The sequence below is a fragment of the Cebidichthys violaceus genome, unplaced genomic scaffold (genome assembly GCF_023349555.1).
Source record: "Cebidichthys violaceus isolate CVI_PGR_0920_01 unplaced genomic scaffold, fCebVio1.0.p SCAF_7, whole genome shotgun sequence".
NCBI classification, from domain to species: Eukaryota; Metazoa; Chordata; class Actinopteri; order Perciformes; family Stichaeidae; genus Cebidichthys; species Cebidichthys violaceus.
This window is the reverse complement of record NW_027176927.1, coordinates 13767947-13790037: the sequence shown is the minus strand read 5'-3', so window position 1 is coordinate 13790037 and position 22091 is coordinate 13767947. Positions and strand designations below refer to the sequence as shown.

General features: G+C 42.6%; 1 protein-coding gene across 2 annotated transcripts; it reads left to right on the top strand.

Annotated features, from left to right (window-relative positions):
* Nucleotides 1-958: 958 nt before the first annotated feature.
* On the top strand, nucleotides 959-21921 carry znf1035 (zinc finger protein 1035). 2 transcript variants are annotated; one of them, XM_068736514.1, is made up of 4 exons: nucleotides 959-1356; nucleotides 12645-12762; nucleotides 12862-12923; nucleotides 13019-21921. In XM_068736514.1, the coding sequence occupies exon 4, from the start codon at nucleotides 13060-13062 to the stop codon at nucleotides 21196-21198; it is 8139 nt and encodes a 2712-aa protein (XP_068592615.1). In that variant the 5' UTR covers nucleotides 959-1356; nucleotides 12645-12762; nucleotides 12862-12923; nucleotides 13019-13059; the 3' UTR covers nucleotides 21199-21921. The 2 variants fall into 2 exon arrangements, with proteins under 2 accessions (XP_068592615.1, XP_068592616.1); XM_068736515.1 differs by lacking the exon at nucleotides 12645-12762.
* The last annotated feature ends 170 nt before the right edge of the window (nucleotides 21922-22091 follow it).

Here is a 22091-nt window from a genome sequence, read left to right as displayed (position 1 = left end):
TCTTGGGGTTACAGGCAAGTGTACAGCTTTTAGAATATGGATCTTAACTTCAGTGCTTGATTTTGGCAATAGAGAGTGAGTAAATATAGGAGGCAAAAATAACACCCAACAATTAAGTTATGCAGTTACACAACAATATATAGGGAGTAGTACCATTCAGACCCGTTTTTATTGCAGACTGCCACAGTAGAGACAGTTATCTAATTGGATCTCTATCAGTGGGTGGCAGGTTTAGCGGTAATACGGCCCGACTTGGCCCAGAAAGCTGTTCCATATTAATTTTCATAATGTCGTTGTACACAATCAAATATATTCAGTGACTTAATATGAATTACTCAGTGATCTGCACATTCTAAGGTAAAAGTAAACCAGATGGGTGCAATAATGCAGAGGAAATTGTCTGATCACAGAATATCAGACATATTCAGAGGGTCCAGTTCACCTGGTGGATAAAAATATAGTTTTGGAGTTTTTTTTCTTCTTCTCAAGAACAATGTGTTTTCTTCCTCCATGGTAAGTGGTTCTTATGTGCAACCAGCCAAAGGGGGGTTTCTCATGGACCAGAACAAGAACAGGTGGCGCCATTTTACTACACGCCTTGAACACAAAATGGTGGTATGCAACTTAACCCTTTCAAGACTACATCTAGTCCAGCAGACAAGTATGCATGTCAGATTGGTGGGTTCCCCAGTAACGTTGATCATACTCGTGTATCACAAACTGAGTGGTGCAGAAACTGCACAGGTGAGCGCTGAAGCACCACTCAGGACTTCTCTGATCAGTGCACATTACTGTCGGAGCAAGTAGTCCTGCCTGTTACAGGAGCAGCTGCAGCAGCAAGAAGTGAACCGTGGTGCGGTCGCCCGGAAGGAGTCGTGCTGCTGCCCCCACGGTCTCTGGCTGTGTCAGCCATAGAACACGCAGGGGCGGGCTCTCTCGGAGTACCCGCACCTAGTTATTGGTTGTGACCAGACCGTTGTATAACGTACGCACAATTTCGGGCACATTGTCTGAAAATTGCGCAAATACAAGATAATGGAGGCGGATTTTGATCTAACGCGGCTACGCGGGGCACAACAAGCCATGTAGCCCGAGTAGTCGTCAGGGGGAAACACTCGGTTTTTGGATTGAACGATCCCCATCGTCTCACTATCCAGAAAGAAAGAAAAAAGATCTTCTCCTGACGGTATTTCCACCAGCAAAGACGGAAGCCATCGGCAAGGAGGACAGGGGCTTTCTTCATGTCCTGACAAAAGAAAGACGACATGTGCTGTCTTTGGAAGTGATTACTTAAACACGAAGCCACGAAGGAATTGGTGGCGAAGTACGTGGAGAGCAACACGAAGCACAGATCTGGTAAGAGGTCCTGCTAAAGACACGCTGCAGAGGAGTCGTTCCCCGTTTGCTGTTGCTTATCAGTTCTAGGTAGCATGGTGCTAGCTAGTTAGCTTCAGCCAGAACATCAATCAGCGTCACTGTAAATCAATATAACACGTGCGTAGAGTCGCAGACCTAACCTCTGCTGAGGTTGTTTATGTTTTTGTTGAGCTGATTGTATCGTTACCGTTTCCTTTTGTGTGTTGTCCTCCGTCCAGGCTGTGGTTGAAGTGTAGCATCTTACAATGCCACGACCAAGACGAGAGCAGCACACAGCTTCCACGTTATTTCCAGTTAAAACTACAACATGGGGGGGGGGGGGGGGGGATTAAAATGCTCATCTCTGTCCAAATCATCACCGAGAATAAAACCTGTTTGTATGACAAAGTTTTGGTAATATTTGAACATCTGCTGGTTATCTTTTATAAGTCCATGGAGTGAGGCAGCTCTGTTGACCTGTGGCTTAATTGCTTTAAAAGGGTTTATAAAATGCTCAGTGAACTCTTCAGCAACAGAGTCGTCACCCTTAAGTATATTATGTATAATATGTCCTATAATTTGACCCACATATATTTTACATAAATAGTTTCATTATCTTGGATGATGTATTTCTCATATCAAGTCACTAGTCCTCTGGCAGTGTAGTAGTTGAAGGTACTGATGGATGGGTTAACCATTTAACCCTGTGTGTGCACCTGAGGTCTGCTTTCCAGGTGAAGAGGGACACCATGTTGAAAGAGAGAAATCCCCCCCCCTCTTTTTTTTATAGTTTCTGATCTACTAGCCTCAGCCATTCTGTCACATAGTGTTTCCTTAACATGTCTGTTATACAAAACCAGGTAAAAGGGCTTTATCTGTCTGTAAACTGAGATGAACAAGCATCTACAAATGCACTTCCTAGTTAAATTTGAGCAGAGAAATTTGTCATCAACAACATATCTTATGGTCCCCAGGCAAGAGAAGATCCATCAAACCAGACACACTCCATGGGCGCTTTATCAAGTTAACCTACAATCTAATGCACCGCGCTGCCACATATTCTACCTTTTTATAATGCTTATAACGGCCATTTTGTTCAAACTTTCAGAGATAACTATGTGTTATTGTGTTGTTAATGTGTTACTTTACTGAGGTCGTAGTTAGTTATGGTGTTCCACTGTACCGTATTATATTAAAGTGTGTTCTGATATTTTTAACTGGGGTGGGAAAAACACAAGTCCAGTTCAACAGCACTGCAAACTAAAACCTCAATAATAAACATATAGTTAAATTATCACCTCTCTGACAGTTTCAATCAAAACAGAACATCAATATATTGTGAATTGACAACCATTTTTCTGAATATGGATTTTGAAAAAAAATAATGTCATGTTTTACAGATTGATTTTTTTTAAAAAGCCATCTAAAGAGAGGAACTAATGAAAGTAGTGACACCGGTACACTACATGTGTTGATAATCCGCAATAATTCGGGGTGTCTGGTATTGACAATAACCGTGATATTTTAAAAAGATAAAAAATAATGATACAATTTTAATAGTACACATGCCAACATTGTGTAAATAACCCAGCACCTATTAAATCCCGCTTTTGTATTGTTAGGGTAGACTCTCTCCACCTCCTAACAGTGCAAGTCATTTTCACAAGTGTAGTGAAAATCTGATATCAAGACAACGCGTCTTTCCATTTAGTAGGCTGTGTGTGGTCTGATGTACCTGGCTTTGGCTGATATTGGGCTACGGTCACATTAGCTGTGTTGTCATTTGTTTGTTTTAAAAGACACTTGCGCCGCTGTCACATGGCTACACGGGCAGTTTAAAAGATTCGTAATTCACAACAGTTTGATTAGCGTAACACAAAGTGGTGCGCATGTCGCTGTAGCTCTGTAACCTTCCCCTCAAGGCGATCATATCAAGTATTGCTGCTGATTCAAGTGGCTGGTAAATCCTGTCCATCAATGTGATCATTTGCAATGTTTTTTAGATTGCCATAGTCATGAGAGAGTCCATTCTATTGAACTATTGTGTAAAAAAAGCTATATGAGGTTTGTTATTCTCATGCTGTATTCATTGCTATGCAGCAGTTTGATTTAGCATCCCCTTTTGAACAATACTCATTATTGGGCAATCTCATCCCAAGCAGATCTCGCGGTCCTGTAGCTTTATTACAATGAAGGTGACGTTAGTTGGCAGTTGATATTTAAAAAAAGAAGCCATGACATGGTGTGCTCTAGCTGACCTGCTTCAATCGTACCACTCAAGACCAGAGCTGACATAGAGGCAAAATAGCATATCACAGTTCAACAGCAACGAGCAAGGGAACAGAGAAGGATACAGCACTCGTCAGTGTCCACCCAGAAGATCGCCTAGTTGAGGGATCGTTTTTTCTGCAAGAGAGTATTAGCTTTCAATGCTTGTGTGTGTGTGTGTGTGTGTGTGTGTGTGTGTGTGTGTGTGTGTGTGTGTGTGTGTGTGTGTGTGTGTGTGTGTGGTACATCATGTAAACATAGTTGCTCACATAAGAGATGCTGTAAATCATCAAGTCAAAATGAAGCATTCTTCTTGGAGATCCAAAATATTACATGCATCCTATTGGCTTACATGATTCTTCTGCATTCTGCTGTTTTGCTGTTGAGTGTGCTACACACCACTGCCAGGTGTCACAGGCACTGTTTTAGTAGCTGCCTCTGCCATTCCTGTCAAGGCCAAGCAGTTCAGTAGCTGTTGCAGGTGCAGATAGCCCTCAGTAAGTGGTGGGGAGATGCGTAAATTGCTTGTGCCACTTCTAACTGGAAGCAGGACGCTCTACCAGCATGACAACCAGTACTCATCTTGCCCCGCTAGCTGTGGTCATGTGCTGACAAGCCCGATCAACTCGTCTGCTTTCAACTGTCCCTTCATCTACACGACACCGCCAAGACCAGTTGAAATGGCATGTTTTACAGTGTTGTGCTGAAAATGATTTTCCTGTATGAAAAACTATTTGTGCAGGTATTTTGACCTGTGTCGTATGCCACAATTCCCTTCTCTTGTTTCTACCCCTCCACTGTAGCTGAGCAAGAAAACGGTGTAACAACACGAAATTGGACTTTTTGGAAGATACCCACTTGATTTGTCTGATTCAGACCTCTGGGTCTTCACACATCGTTTGTTCTCTGAACTCAGGTTCAGTGTAGCTCACCACATTGACAACATTAAGGAGTTTCATGTTGCACTGGCACCTTTACTAATAAGGACTCATCCATCTAAAAAAATGCACTTCATGGTTTCCTCTATAGACCAGCATTGACTACATATCTTGTGAACAGGCTTGGTAATCACGTTTGATTTCAAGTAAAAACCCGTCTTTAGTTTAGAGGGTATGATTTGTTTTGCTTCATTTTGCTTTTGTTTCCCTTTTCTAGAATAGTTCCCGCCGCCTCAGATTGTTGTCCAGTCGTGCTTGTTGCGTCATCAGTTGTTATTCCAATGCATTTATTCCACATCAATCCGACTGAATCCGAGCGTTAATTCATAGTATTGAAACATTTTACGGGACTCCAGACTAACTTTTTACATTGGTTGCACTTTTTCATTCAGGTGCACAAGCTCATAGTTGAGGTTCTCCCAGTGCTGCTGTGAGGGCGGGATACTCATCGGTGGCTTTGGCCCCTCTGTCTTCTGAAAACTGTTTGCCCATTGGCCACAGTGGCCTTGATGCTGTTCTCCTCTGCCTCTCTCCTGTCAATACAGTTTTTAGACACCAGTGTCTTTTGTTGAGACACTGAATTGGTATTGGGGAAACAATGGTGGGTTTGATTTCAAGTCTGGTATGAACAGCTGGAAAGCCGGGCTATTTAGGACGATCGTTTCAGACGTGTCTTGGCTGCAACATGCTACTGAAGCTGATCTCGACTACCCTATATATCCTACCAGATGCGCTGCGGCATGTTTCAGAAGCGCCTTTCTGCCAAAAATATGCATCTGTTTTTAACGGAGCCAGTGTATTCAGAGCAGATATGCGAGGGAAGCTACGTGCGCTCTGGCATGGAGGGAGAACAGGAGCATTTCATCTGTACTCAATGACTGAGAGCTGGTGTGTTAGGACAATTCATGCCGCTTTGTCTAAACATACTAGCGTTTATCAATTTTGATTACAATACAGGAGTAAGTGTACTGAAAGAATATGGGAAGCTGTGTTGATTGTTAAGTGTGACAGCAGCTGGAAGGAAGGCGCTGCGGTTTCTCTCCTTCCCACCACGCGTGAAGCAGCCTCTCACAGAAGAAGCTCTGTAAATACCCTGCATGCAACTGAGTTATGGACGTCATGGGGTCATGTTTTAGTTGCGCTTTTTGTAGTCCTTCGTTGTAGTTTCGCCATGGTAGCTTAGTGAGAGTGTAGTCGGATACTCCAAACACCACGTTGTCTTTTTCTAACGCCTCATGAATTCTCCTTCACATCTTTTCCCATGACGTTTTCCACAGAGGTCAAGAAAAAGTGGTTATGAATGGACGCTAGGAGGTCATTTTTGGATTTTTCAACCACAGCCTTGGTCTTAGATGTGGGGAGCATGATGCATTTCAAGCAGCTAATTTAGCTAGCAAAGATTTACCAGAATATCTGGGAGATCTTCCAGGCATTTGTAAATCAGTCCTTACAAAGACATCCTATATCGTGCACATGTGAGCACAATGTCAGTAGGATTAGTTTTTTGTCAATAGCCCCATCCTGTCTCTCTGGACGTTTTCTGAGGATCCACAACACAAATCTGTCTTGGCTTGATCCCATGTTAAGACTGGATTAATGAAGCATTGCAGCTCGAAGCAGTGGTTATTTTATGACAGACACTTGAAAGTAAACTCCACTTTTGTCTCTTTGATAACATCTCCACCCAACTTCTTACAATTTAATTCAAACGTACAGTGCTGTGAAAAAGTATTTGCCCCCTTCCGGGTTTCTTATTTTTTTGCATATTTGTCACACTTAAATGTTTCAGATCATCAAACAAATTTTAATATTAGACAAAGATAACCTGAGTAAATACAATATGCAGTTTTCAAATGATGATTTCTTTTATTAAGGGAGAAAAGCTATCCAAACCTACTTGGCCCCATGTGAAAAAGTAATTGCCCCCCCCTTGATAAATCATGAATCAAATGTGATTTTTTTGGAAAGCTGAGTTCAATTTCACTAGCCACACCCAGGCCTGATTACTGCCAGACCTGTTGAATCAAGAAATCACTTAAATAGAACCTGTCTGACAAAGTGAAGTCGGCTAAAAGATCTCAAAAAGCAACACATCATGCCGCGATGTAAAGAAATTCAAGAACAGATGAGAAACAAAGTAACTGACATGAATCAGTCTGGAAAGACCCCAGAACAACATCTGAAGAACTGCAGGCCTCACTCGCCTCAGTTAAGGTCAGTGTTCATGATTCAACAATAAGAAAGAGACTGGGCAGAAATAGCACCCATTGGAGAGTTCCAAGGCGAAAGCCACTGCTGACCAAAAAGAACACAAAGGCTCGTCTCACATTTGCCAAAAAACATCTTGATGATCCCCGAGACTTTTGGGCAAATATTCTGTGGACTGACGAGACAAAAGTTGAACTTTTTGGAAGGTGTGCGTCCCGTTACATCTGGCATAAAACTGACACAGCATTTCATAAAAACAACATCATACCAACAGTCACACATGGTGGTGGTAGTGTGATGGTCTGGGGCTGCTTTGCAGCTTCAGGACCTGGACGACTTGCCATAATTTACGGAACCATGAATTCTGCTCTCTACCAGAAAATCCTGAAAGAGAATGTCGAGCCATCAGTTCGTGACCTCAAACCCAAGCACACTTTGGTTATGCAGCAGGACAATGATCTGAAACACACCAGCAAGTCCACCTCTGAATGGCTCAAAAAAAGCAAAATGAAGGTTCTGGAGTGGCCTAGTCAAAGTCTGGACTTAAATGTGATTGAGATGCTGTGGCGTGACCTTAAACAAGCTGTTTATGCTCAAAAACCATCCAAGGTGGCTGAATTAAAACAATTCTGTAAAGAAGAGTGGGCCAAAGTTCTTCCACAGCGATGTGAAAGACTCAAGGGTGACAAAACCAGTTATTAGGTTTAGGGGGCAATTACTTTTTCACATAGGGCCAAGTAGGTTTGGATAGCTTTTCACCCGTAATAAATTAAATCATCATTTAAAAACTGCATTTTGTCTTTACTCGGGTTATCTTTGTCGAATATTAAAATTTGTTTGATGATCTAAAACATTTAAGTGTGACAAATATGCAAAAAAATAAGAAACCAGGAAGGGGGCGAATGCTTTTTCACAGCACTGTAGCCTTTTCAGCTCCATTCAAAAAAAGTGAATGTAGAGCATGAACGGAAGGATTTTGGATGCGGAAGCAAATTTTTAAAACTCCTGCTCCAATTTCGCTCTGGTTCTGCTCACATGAGTTCAGAGCATGCCTGAGCGAGCCCCACCCTGAATGGATTTGTGTATTGCGCACAGCGGCTTCATAGGATTGGTTTAGACTGTGTGATCCAAACATTTCCAATTACTCCAGAGCGTTGTTAAGTCCAAAAGTCAACAGTTATTGAGAAGAAGAAAAAATGTAGTACTTGCCAACATTCACAACATGTTTTTAACCAACAAAATATTCTCCTTTTAATCCATATTTGTTGGCGTTTAGCCTTTCAGAAACATTTTCACTGTGCTCTCCCACTTGCCACTCACAAAGGATGCACAGATCTTAACAAGGTCTAGCAGCAAACGAAACTGACAAGTTATTTTCATTAAAGAAAGTTTATTTTATTGAGAATTATTTTCTGAACAGGGAGACGTCTTAGCTAGCGACTAGCAGCTAACAATGCTTATTGTGCTGACAGAGCTAACGGTTATAACCTGGGGAGGACACACACACACACACACACACACACACAGAGCTTCCATATACAAGATGGGTATTGAATGAAGTACTCTATTGGCGTTGGTGTCCCTTTAAAGGTATTGGTACTAGCATCGTAACTACACCCAGCCATATCGCCAGCGCAGTCAGACTGCTCCTGTCTGTACTTTCAACTCACACATACTGTAGATAAGGAAATGTGCACGGTAGGATTTCATACCGCAGTATACTGGGATCCAGTTATGGTGCCAGTTACAACCCTTGTCTAAATACTATGGTGCCTTTAGTTTAAGCTAAAATTACATTTGGTAACAGTGAGAATGCATTTCACAAACAAGCTCTGTGGCCATATTTGCAAGCATTGCCAAGTGCGGTGAAGGAGTCTTCAAGCTATGACAGATGGTCTGGTGTGAAAATGCCTTGTACCTCAGAGCACTGTTTCTCTGCTGTAGCTCGTAACTGCAGAGTCTTATTGTTATTCTAGGAATTGCTCTTTTTATTGTGATTTCCAGTGTAATGTGAAATTATTGTCCTGCTCTGGCTAGAATTTCCTGGACAATGCCTTAAGATTACTGGTGTGGCTGGTAGCTTCATGAGCAACATTGATTAGATCCCACCCTGCTGATGTTGGGAGGTTTGTGTTCCTCCAAATTGAAGTATGCGCTTGTGGCCAGCAGATTCTTTTCATCCAGTTTGCTGTACCAGCAGCTTCTGAAAGTTGACCGTTGTTACGTTTAACCCTTTTGAATGTTGTTTCGCCAAGTGTGAAGAGAAAAATGAAGCACTTGTTTAGGAGCAAAGATGAACAGGCAGTGTCTACCAGGTCCATTGATCCTCCTCCTCCAATGTCCTCTTAGTAATTAAAACCTGCATACAGGAGGCCTTTAATTTTTGCAATATTTTTATTGAGGCATGAGCTGTTATTGCTCTTGTTCAAATGTGTCTAAAGTCAGGGACCCACAGTGCCTGGATTGACAGTTTCTTACCATCCATATTCACTATACCATTTCCATTCTCAGATTTTGGTTAGATTGTCAAGAGCTGTAATCCAAGCTAAGTCTAAGGGTAGTCATGTTGTACAGGTTTAACTAGGGATGCACTGAGAATAGCTGGTTTTCCTTAAAGGTCAGCCCATCTTAGGTGCACCTGAGCTGATGCTAACTTCTGGGCTAACCCCCTTCACTTAAATCAACAGGTGGCAATCAAGACAAAGGCCCTTAACTTGGGTCTCCCGTAGGTCTGCAAGATAATGGCCAAAATCATTATCATGATTATTTTGATCAATATTGAGATCACGATTATTTATCACGGTTTTTCATTCATTTTAGGGACAACATCTTTTTATTGCACTTTCACATTTAAATGAACAAGAACACTGCTTCCACTTCCATTGTTGTGCTACGTTCTGGCTAATGTACAAATCTTCGGATCAGACTGGTCCTTATCACAGTGCGTCTCGTAGAAGGAAAATATAAATAAAATAGTATCAACACTTTTTACCAAAATGAAATCAAAAGAGCACTGCTTTCACTTCCATGTTGTGCTACATTCCAGCTAATGTACACGTCTTTGCATCAAAATAAAACTTGTATGTTCTTATTCACCTGAAGCTAAATATAAATAAAAATTTTACCCAAAATAAAGGGCTAACTAAAAATAAATATGCCATCACAGAATGCAACCAAATGAAAACAATTCAAGCCCATGCAGGAAAGGCAATAACAAGGTGTTAGGCCTTTTTTTTTGTCAAGAAACACCAGCCTGTCGACATTTTATGGCTTGAGAGATGAACGAAGGCAGGTCACTACATTTTCCCCAGTGCTAAAGACCCTCTCTGAGGGGGAACTTGTGGCCGGAATGCACAAGTACTTTTTTGCCAGCTTTGAGAGTCGTGGGTAGAGTCTCTGGTGTTCCCTCCACCAGTCCAGCAGGTCCTCCTCACTGTCAAGGTTGGCACACTGTGTGTAAGACTGTAGCTCAGAGGCTACAGCTTGTTGTTCCTGGTGGGGAGAGGATCTTGGTGTGGTTCCCTCAGCGGTCTTGAAGAAGCTCCCCATGGTCTTCTTTTTCTTTGAAGTGCTGGGTGCATCCTCCACAGCCTCAACGTGGGGATCAGTTGGGCCCATCTCCTTGAAAAGAGTATGGTAAATAAAATATGAATGCCAAATGTAATCTAATGAAACATATTTAACATCCATATCCAGAAAGTAGATTACAGCACACTTGATTTCATAGCAGATTTTAATCCACTTGATTTCATTAATTTATAATAAATTCTGTATGTAATCACAATTACTAACCATGCTCGCAGACGCAGCCATCTCAGAAGTAAGTCTGGCTTGGATTGGTCCAACCCTGTCTACACTAACGTATCTCACATTGAACCGTGGATCAAGAGCAGAGGCCATGTCAAGCAGTTCTTGTGTCCCAGGATCTTTGTATTTTTCATCCAGGTAGCTCAGTATTTTGGTCTTGATGGTGGTTGTTAGGCCTGGATCGTCATCGTTCACTTTCAGGATAGAGGAGCTGAAAAGGTGGAGGACTGGCTTGACAAAGGAAACACTGACATACTTCTCCCTGGAAAGCGCATCAGTAAACTCAGTCAGAGGGCGGAGGGATTTGTTGATGTCTGTTGTAATGCAGACAAGTCTCTCCTCCTGCAAGCTCCAAGAGGCCATCGCTTCCCTCAGTCCCTGGGCAATCGACTCTCCTGTGGGGTCTTGTGGGAAAAATGACGTCTGCAAGCATCGACTCTTCATTGCAAAATTACCGTCGATGTAGTGAATTGTCAGGGACATGTACGGCTCCATTGTTCTGCTTGACCATAGGTCAGTTGTAGTCGCAAAATACTCGACAGCTGTGACATCCCTTTGTATTTCCCCCCGACGTTTTTCATACAGTGCAGGTAATGCCTGTTTGGAGAAATAATTGCGCGAGGGGATCACGTATCTCTTGTCTAGTGTCTTGACCATTTTTCAGAAGCCTTCATTGCTCACAGTATTTATTGGACACATGTCTTTGTCCAAATGAAATGCCATTGCATCCGTTATTTCAGTGCGTCTTTGGGAGGTGGATGGATACGTTGTCGCGCTATGCAGGGTTGCTGTTATGGTTTTCTGGGTTGATGTTGGACATGGATGGAGATTCAGTGAGGTAACGTTAGCTTTGGCCTTAAGGCATTCGTCGAACTGTGGTTTGTGGTGATTTTTCAGGTGGTTCAACAAGTTAGTTGTATTGCTATGCGGCGCAGACACAACTCTAACACACTCTGTGCATATGATTTGTTCTTGGTTAACATCACTTGCCCCAAATCCCAAAAACTTTGGATGATGATCCTTTTCGAGGGACTAGCTCCTCGCCTTCTGAAATAAGAAAATTAAATTGTCACATACATTTTTTACACATATACAAAAGTTAGTATCTGCTTTCAACTCATCACCAATTTATTGGGAGCAGTGGGCTGCTGAGATCCACCCGAGGAGCACTTAGGCTTAGGGTTTCAGTATCTTGTTCAGGGACATTTCAACACAGGTCACGTCCCAGGCCAGGATCGAACTATCGACCTTGTAGTTACCAGACAACCCTCTTAACCCAGTGTGCCACGGTTGCTTCTGACTGAACGAATTTGATTCACACAACACCTGTGAGCGTCTGCTCTCTGTTCTGTTGTCTGTCTCTCTACTCTTCTACTAATACCGGAGTCGACTGCAGATGGAACTTTTTTTGAGGCTGCCACTGCAGGGTGCGCATATGACACCTCCCATCTCGTTCTCCCCCTGGTGGTTGGCTGACTGTTAGTTGAGGAAGTGCTTGATTTGATATGTAGCAGAGCACGCATTTTAAACATCCAACATAGTCTCACCTGCTCTCTCTCTTGACCGACCACTTGCTAACGTTGTGCTGGGCTTGCGATCCTGTGGTGAAAACCCTGAAAAGAGTATGCCAGGCTGACACACTGCTGACAACCTCCCAGCTGAACTGATTGATTCAGTGGAGACTTACTGGGCGCGCAAGCAACATTGTGGCTGCTAACTCTCCCGAATGGGTGAACTGGGGACCGCCTGTTTTGCGCTTACGCTGCAGTTGGCAAAAAATGATGTGTTAACCGGTTTGTTCATTGGGTTGTCGTTGCAGCTTGGCGGCTTTTCAGGCTCAACTGATGAGAGGTTAATGTCACGTTGCCGTAGTGGTATCTGGTGCGGTTGTATTGGAGCCGATACTGGTATCGGTATCGGAGCATCCCTAGCTGTAACAGCCTTACATAAGCCTTGATTTCTGTCTTGTCTGGAGAAATAGCCTCCATTGCCATTTTATATCTTGTTAAAATAAATGCAAAACATGTTATAATGGTAATAATAATTGTATTTCTTTCCCTTTTACAGACAGCCAGGATCTACGACTGTCAATATTTACAAATTACAGAGGGGATTTGTGTAGTTCACCCCCTCGTGTCAGGCCATATCTCACCATCCAAACTCGTCACAGACGGACCAGTAAATTGTAAATCTACCTGATGATAAATTCATTGGATTTAATTTTGACAGCATTTGTTTTTAGTGGCCTTGTAAAATCCATATATATATATTTATTTTTTTCCAGGTTTCTACGCAGATGTAACTCATCATCCTGGATAGTCCTAGTCCTTGTGAGTCCAAGAAAAGGTCAGAATTTTCTTGTCAAGTATTGTGTACATTTTTTTAAGTGATAATGGTTGTAGTTTCTGTTTTTGTAATTCTATGCTTATTTGTGTTTTCAGGATTGGACAAAATATGCCATAGCTTCCAATCCTTGCAGAGAATGGCTCATGGGTGGGATTCATACTTTCACAACCTTCCACCTCTATCATCAGAACCAAGCACTTTGACCAGGTCAGCAGAGTCACAGGGAAGTCTTTCCAACCATATAGAGAACTTCATTGGACATCATGACTTCCCCGGCACAGAGGCTTCACATGAAGCCTCTGCAACAAACTCAAACTTCAACACAAACTATTACTCAAATCCCTGTATAGAAAATCCCAGTTCAGACTGCCTTTATCAAAAATACGATAACGAAACCCCATGGCAAGCTGATGGAGAGCAACTGGGAAAAGATTACTTGCCAAGCTGTGGAAATAATGAAATCTCAGATTTTGCCACAGATGGATTATCGACATCGGGATCTTTTCCTTCATCTTTTGCCACAGATTTGCAAGAACTTAAGCAAGACTGTGGAATGCTAGCTACATCACTTCTTGAGGATTACTCGGATGTCAGTAGCTGCTCGGATGCAGATGTGGGTGAAACAAGGCCCTCTTGTAAATTTATGGCAAGCAATTCAGTTCGAAAACCCAAAACTGATGTTACTACAAAACCCAGCTCATCAGAATGGCTTTTCACTGATAATGGAAATATGATGGTTCCGACTGAGAGTCTGTGCCCTAATATGTCAGAGACTAATGTAGCTTTGCCAAGTACTTCAAATGTGATGGCAGGAGAAAACGTAGTTAAAGACAAGATGGAATGTCAAGATAAAACTGTCACATCGTACACAGGACACAATCAGTCCTCTACTACTTCTAAAATGGGGGAAACTACAGGAAGCAAGACTGTTGAGCAGAGACGTGATTATGGTGGTTGTCCAGATCAGAAACAAAAGGAGGATGTGAAGAGAGATGTCATTCAAGGAAAAAATTCAAACATCTCAATAAGTGGCAATGAAAAGTTGACTGATGATGGAATACAGCACCCGGATGGCAATGACGAAGAGCAAATTGCTGCAGCTGTGCCAAATATCATGACTACATTGAACAATGTGCAAGATCTTTCAGGCAAAAAAGTCCAAAGAATGGAAATTGAGGAATCATTCAACCAAGAAAATGGTAATCCCAACTCCACAGATGATCAAGATAGAATTTTGCGAGAGAACAAGCAGGATAAAAGTGAAGTCCTAAAAAGAGAAAGAGAATCAAATTCATTAGAAAAAGAGACTTTTGATGAGCAGACATCTCTAAATCCCAACTCCACTGATGGTCGAGATGAAATCATGGAGACCAACTGTCAGGAGAAAGAAATTGTGAAAAATGACAACGAGCAATGTGTTGCAAGTCATTCAGAGCCCTGCTTACAGCGAACTAGCTCTAGCACAGATGTAAATCCCTGTCTAGAAAAACAATGGACCAGTTCAGCAGAGAATAAACATACCAATTCTCCAGATCTAGATTGCAGTGTCCCAGGTGTCACTAGTCTTCTTATTGATACTAGTGATAAGAACAAGCAAGGTGTTGCTAATAATGTCAAATCCTGCTCACAGCCAAACAGCTCAAGCACAGACATAAATCCCCATCTCGAAACGGAATCGACAAGCTCACCAGAAGAGAGAAAACCAACCTCCTCGGCACCAGATTGTAGTGTCACTGCTCTGACTGGTGACAGTAAAAGACAAAGTGTTTCTAGCGGTTTACAATCTTGTTCAAAGTCAAACACCTTAAGCACAGACATGACTACCTGTGAAGAAAAGGAATTGACAAGTCCAGCAGAGAATACAAATGTAACCTCTTCTCCAGAACAGTCACAACATCAAAGTCCAGTGGCTGTAGAACAAGGAAGTCTTAATGGAGATGTTGCTGAAAATGCAGCAGAGTCGTTCAAAGAGTTGGACACATCTGCAGATGAGCTGTCCTTGTCTGGCGTCCTCTATGGTGAACCACTGTCAGGAGAAGATTCTTCATGTGATGCTGATGAAACAAAACTTGACATAGGTCCATATAAAGACACTTCTGTGGCCAGACCTGACAGCAACAGCATAAACTGTTCTGATATGAGAAAACGCCTGCAACCTGTTGTCCTATTGAAGACATCCGAGTCAGTAAATGGAGCGAGTAACTCTTATCAATGCGCCAATTGCCAACACACAACCCACAATGTAGATCATCTAATTGAACACCACCATTGTTGCCATTCGGTGGAAAACTTTCAGTTTTGCACGACTTGTAATGTCTACCTGATGAGGAATGAACAATCGGAGAAACATGTGTGTTGGGTGGCCAAAGATAGCCCTCGACTCTCTTCTGACTCCAGCCGACTGAAGAATAGAAAACGCCTTGGCAGCTACAGGTGCATTCAATGCAGACTCCTATTTTCAACAGTAACTCAATATATCAGCCATATGCGATCTCACACTGGCAAAACACCCTATAAGTGCAATGGATGTGGGTCGTATTTTTCACAGTCTAGTAGCATGCGGAGGCACAAGAAAATACCCGGCAGATGCAAGGGGTCAAAACTTGAAGTTACAAATTCTGATGCTGATATCAAAGAAACGAAAACACCACAACAAAAGGACCATGTAAAGAACAAACCATATCCAGATCTACCTGGATGTTATGTAAAGCTTTTCGACATCTCTAAAACTCATCTGTGTAGTTCATTTGGTAAAAACTTCTCAACTGCAGACAAGTTCAAAAAGCACTTCTACAACGTAGACAAGGGAAAAAGTCTGGCAGTTTCATCAAGTCAGTGTACCACAAAACGCAGTGGTGAGAAAACCCCAAAAGTGGAATATAAGTGTCCTCTTTGTCCACGGCTTTTCAAGTACTCCTACAACAGAGCTCGGCATTTACGCGACTGCGTAAGAAACTCCATATGTGATGGGAAAGGAAAGATTTCCGGTAAATATCGGTGTCCCTTGTGCCATGTTACCTTCACTTTATCAAGCAACCGGTACAGACATATTAAATCATTTTGCCTCCGAGAATGTGTAAATCGACTTGCTAAAGAGAGGACAACATCAAAGGAACAGGTTGAACAGAAAACAACAAAGGAAATTGAGCAGAAAACGCAGTCAAAGAAAAGTGAACAGAAAAAACGAACACCCCCAGCTTTAACAGCCCTCAAGCCTGTACCACGTTTCAAATGCAATCTTTGTCCAGCTGTTTTTTGTCATGGTTCCGGAAAGTACAGACATATGAAGAAACATGAGGTGTTTAAACTCACTGGTAAGATGTTCAGGTACAGGAATTCCGTTTTCTCCACCATGTCTAAACCAGCAACTTTAAGTAGTTCAAACACTGGAGAGAATAAGGATAACTCAAAATCAACCGAGACAACTGGCTGTCTTTCCCTGAGCTGTAAGTTTTGTGGAAAATGTTTTGAATCACCACAGTCACTGAAGAAACATGTGCGCAGTCACGGAGGCCAAAGACCGTACCGCTGTCTGGAATGTGGCAAAGGATTCAAAAAACGTGCCTATCTGATCGGTCATAAAATTGTTCACCAGAGGAGGATACAGTGCACTGTCTGCAGAAAGATTCTTCCAACTATTGGCGAACTGATCCAGCACAGAAGCTCCCATCATAAAAGGGGAATGCTTCGATGCCCAGACTGTCATCTGCAGTTCCAGTATCCTGCGCATCTCCTAAGGCACCTAGACGCCCACAGAAATCGAGAAAAGAGGGCCAGTCGTTTTGGAGAGGGGCCATCATTAAAACCACAGGAGTCCTTGGAATCCGTAAAAGAGCAGAGTGGGTCAAAGCAGCTACAGTGTTCTCTATGCAAAGAGGTATTTAATGATGCCCGAGTACTAAGGAAACATTGTCTTACACATATATCTGGGTCCTCGTCACACCAGTGTCCATTTTGCAAAGAGGATTTTGTGAATCGCCGCTATTTGCTGCGCCACATGATCAAACATACTGGAGACAAGCCCTTTTCCTGCACTAACTGTGGAAAACAGTTTTACCGTGACTTGTATCTTAAACTTCACAGTGAGAAGTGTTTGCCTGCTCAAACCATACATCGGGTCACAATGGAGTCTGACGTTAAGATGGGGCCACATCGGTGTTTTTACTGTCCACGGACATTTTTTAAGAAAAACCGCCTGAAAAATCATCACCGTGGCCACAAGGCAAACACTCTGCTGCTATGCTCAAGATGTGGGCAGTACTTTGGATTTACAAAATTAAATCAACATCAGAGGATCTGCACAGCAACTTCAGAGCTCAGCGATGTCTGTAAGAGCAATTCACAGCCGAGCCAAGATGTCCGCATAATGCCTCCAAAGTCCAATGCAACCGAGATGCTTCAGTTAAAATGCCCGCACTGTACAAAGAGGTTCAGGTACAGATCGTTACTTTTGAGACATCTTGCGTCACACACTGGTGTGTACCCCTATGCATGTATGCACTGTGGACACAGTTATGGAAAAAAGATTATGTGTTTGCAGCATGAAGCTTTCTGTGACGGTGTTTACAAAGAGGGGCAGTCGAATGTCAAAAGTGCTGCTTCAACTCATTTGTCAAAGACGGCTACTCTCAGTGAGGCAGCACAAAAGCCCAAAGCAGAAGGGGAAGCTGTGTTAAAGTGCAAATTTTGCACCAAGACTTTCATGAAATCACGAAGCCTGAGACGTCACATCTTGACACACAACGAAGTGAAACCATATCGCTGTAAAGCCTGCGACAGCTGCTTTTCAAGGTATGATCATCTGAAAGTACATCAGGCTCGCTGTAGAGTGAGAAGAACACGATTGGAAGTCCGTATTCCCAAAATCAGTTTAGATGATGTTGGCAAGGGTTGGCAAAATAGGTTTGGTATGCTGGCAGCTGCTGAAAAGCAGGAGACATTTGAGTGCAAAGTCTGTTCTAGGAGCTTCTCCACTCAATCTAAACTTTCCCGACATGACACTATGTTCCATCTTACAAAATTATTCAAGTGCACACGCTGTTGCTCGTCATTCGCTCATGAAAAATCTCTGAAAAAGCACAAGAAGATGAGGAAGTGCAGGACTCTCTCCAAAGAAGCAAATGCTTCTCTGCCACTGGAAACTAATCCACCAACAGAAAATGTGACAATAGGGGTGAGAAATAAAATAATACATCGTATCCAGCCTTATTTGAGCAAAAAGTACAAACACACATGTAGTTATTGCCCCCGTGCTTTTCAAAACACCTGGCAATTGGCCGTGCACATCCGCCTGCACACAGGAGAGCGGCCATTTGCCTGTGAGGATTGTGGTCAGAGATTTATAAGGAAGGATTACGTGACGCGTCATGCTGCAAAGTGCACCAAAATACGATGCATAGTAACACCAAGATTATCCAAGTCCACAGCTTGCCAAAGCCAACAGTCAACCACTAAAAGCCCACCAAAAGGCTTTTCTTGTGCATACTGTAGTTCCCGGTTCTTGCTATTTTCACAGCTTCAAGAGCATTTTTTAAATACACACAAGCTGGAAACAAAGGTTCCACCAACATCCTCTGCTCCCCTACAACACCATCTGTCAAATATAGCAAACATCAAAAAAGAGCCTTTGGATGAGAGTTGTGACAAACCGCTCAGTGATGGCGCTAAATTAATCTGTAAACTAGAGACAGCTCTTGAGAGTACAGTCCCCAATCCATTGTCTTGCCCAGAGTGCAATATGTCCTTTACAAATAAAGCTGGACTAACTGGTCATCTGCGTGTACACACAATGGAGCATCCTCACAATTGTAAAACATGCAAGAGGGGCTTCTGGAATAAAAGGCTTCTTCGTAATCACAAAAGGAAATGTAGATCTGGGCACATTACAACCCAGCAGTTGGAAGTTCCTTTGAAAGCAGAGATTGATTTTGTGCTGAATGACGCTGTTCTAGTGTTCAAAGAGGCCTCCGAATCAAGTGGCACTGGCGTTTTGCAGACCAGCTTCTCCTGCAAAGATGACTCGATGGACAAATCCTCCGAAAATTCAGAAGGAAAACAGGTGCAGGGCAGCTCAAGTAAAGAGAAGAAAGCTGTGCAGTACCAATGTTCAGAATGTGATAAGAGCTTCACGGATGGCTTAATGCTCATTAGTCACCTTGAAGACCATGGAAGACAAGAACAAGCGAAAAAGCGCAATGCGTGTACCGAGTGTGGGCAGGAGTTTGCTAGTCAAGGAAATCTTACAAGACACATGAAGATACATGGAACTGATGGGCAATACCCTTGCCCTGACTGCTCCAAAATTTTTAAGATCTCATCTGATCTTGAAATCCACCGAACATGTCACGACCCAAATAGGCCTTTTATTTGCAAACTGTGTAATCACAGGTTTTGGACAAGACCATCTTTATGTAATCATTACAGAGAAGAGCATCCAGACGATGTGTTTACTTGTCGTTTCTGTAACAAGGCCTATTCCGTCAAAAAATCACTGGCAAGACATTATAGAAGATGGCATCGAAATGAGCAGAGGAATATTGTGAGAACTGTACAGGAAAAGAGTCCCGCTGAACAACCATCCAGCAGTCAAGTCAGCACAACTGGTGAAAGCGGTGAGGATGAAAATACCGGCAGTGAGGACAGCGACTCGGACTCTGCGCCATACTTCCCGTGCCACGTGTGTGGAAAGACATTCCCAACATCGGAAAGTCTCGAGGACCACCAGCGTTGTCACCTGGGCGAAAAACCACACGAATGTGCAGAATGTGGGAGATGTTTTTTCCAGGCATCCCAGTTGCAGCAGCATCAACGAATGCACAAGTCTGAATTTCAGTGTCAGGCGTGCGGTAGGGGCTTTGTCTCGCTCTTTGCGCTACGTAAACACAAGCACACTCATGGAAAGAGCCGTCCCTACCGTTGTTCCAAGTGTGACTTCAGTTTCCCAGGGCCGTTGCAGTTGGCAGAACACATGTCTACCCACCGTGAAGAGAACTTCCCATGTGATATATGCAATCTTGTTTTTCCCTCCAAGAGTAGTAGAGTTGAGCATCGGAAAAGCCACTCTAAGTCAAGTGACTGCCACACGCCTCCAATTTCAAGGGAAGAACATGAGAAGTCTGCTTTGCTCTCTAAATGCTCATCGGTATCCCCGAAAGAGCTTAAATATCGCTGTGGTGTTTGTGGCGAGCGTTTCAGAGACCCAGAGGAGCTCTCAGAGCATGGTTGCATGGAAGCCAAAGAGCGGCCGTATTCCTGCTCAGACTGCGATAAATATTTCCTGCATGCATCTCACCTGAAAAAGCACAGGACCACTCATCACATAGCATGGTCAAATAGTGCATATCCGTGCAGTCAGTGCAACAATAGTTTTTCCACCTCTCAGCGATTCCTCTGCCATCTGAAGAGCCATGGTGATTCTGCAGCAGAAATGAAACAAAGCACCGAAGGTACAGATGTGGCTCCATTACACGGTTTCATATGTCCAGTTTGCCATCAGTGTTTTGCCAGTGCCACTGAGTTGATTTGTCATTTCCCCACGCATCCTGATGGTACCTTTGAGTGCAAAATTTGTAAAATGGCACTTCCCTCTAAAAGTAAGCTTGAAGAACACGAGCGCCGTCATGTGACATCGGCTGTGGAATTTGAATGCCAGTGTGGCCAGAGGTTTTGGGGAAAAGATGCTTTCCAACAGCACCACTGTGCCCATCATCAGCCTGAATCAAAAGAGGCTGAATACTCAAATCCATCAGCTAAGACATCCGCGCTAACTTATTTTCACCGAGCAGGAGAGGAGGAGGAGGTCGACGTTACTGGAGAGGACGTGTACAATTGCGCTGTTTGTTCAATGCAGTTCTCCTCAAAGAGTGGTCTTTTGGAGCATCAAAATAAACAGCACCGAAGTGAAAAGCCATTCAATTGTGAGCTCTGTGGAAAAACGTTTGCCAGGAAACGGTACCTCAGAGTGCACGAGCAAAGGCATCGTCAACAAACCACGGCTCAATCGGTCGAAAGAAAGTTCAAATGTACCCAGTGCTACACCAAATTCAATACAGCACAAGGTCTGTCATCGCATATGAGATCGCACGCTGAAAATGAAGTTGGAGCGTTCCGCTGCGATATGTGCTACAAGTCATTCAGCCAGTGGTCTCATCTGAAGCTGCACCAAGAAAGCCATGTCGGCCAAGTTGTGTATGAATGCACAGAATGTGACAAAGCCTTCGCTTTTCCTCACCTCCTGGAGGAACATCAACACACTCATGCTGGGTCCTCTCAGTAAGGGTTGTTGCAAACCATCTACCTTATCCTCCTTTTGAATAGCTAGCTATAGTAAATTGAAATCCCTTCCATGCCTTACATGTGACTGTGTACCTCCACTTGTTATCACTATTTAGATCCAATTTGTATTTTTCACTCTTGTAACATACTAACAAGGATCTTGGTTCATGTCTCTATGACAGACCCTGTGTATATATTTTTTTTTTGTTCGAATATGGGATTTATATACAGTAAATGAGCCAGATAATTTCTTGACAGTGTTTGTAAATCTATGGCTTATAAACTTGTGTAAAGCTGTTCAACATTCTGTGTGATGAATACAGACAGTGCATGATTGGATAAGATGTTTATGGAAAGTCTTGGATAAAGGCTGTAGTTTTTATCCAACATGATCATGTTTGATGTTTGACATTTATTTTGAAATAGCCTTTAGATCTGTTGATAATATGTAAGATAAACTTCAAACTGGTCATTTTAATCTATTGGCATTTTCTATGACTTCATGTACTATAGATAATTTTGTATTTTTCAGTTAAACATTTCCCTGTATTTATATTGGGTTGCATTTTTTTTTCAAGTTGCTAGTTTGCAAGTTTACTGTACATGCATTGAAAATATGTTTTAATTGAATATTCTTTTCACAAAAACAACCCGAGAATGTTACTTTCTTAAGAAATTTTAGTTGATGCATTCAATTAAGGAGTAAAGTCAATGAGAAAATCAATTTGTGGCTCTGTTTCTTTGTAGTTCTGTGTACTTTCTTTGTATTTCTGTGTACTTTGTGGGAAGCCAACAGAAAGGAGGCTCGTCATGAAAAGCTGCACTTCATTCCACCAACCCAAATATGAGCCGAGTCGACACACACAGAGCACTACATTAATGTCCTCCAAATGA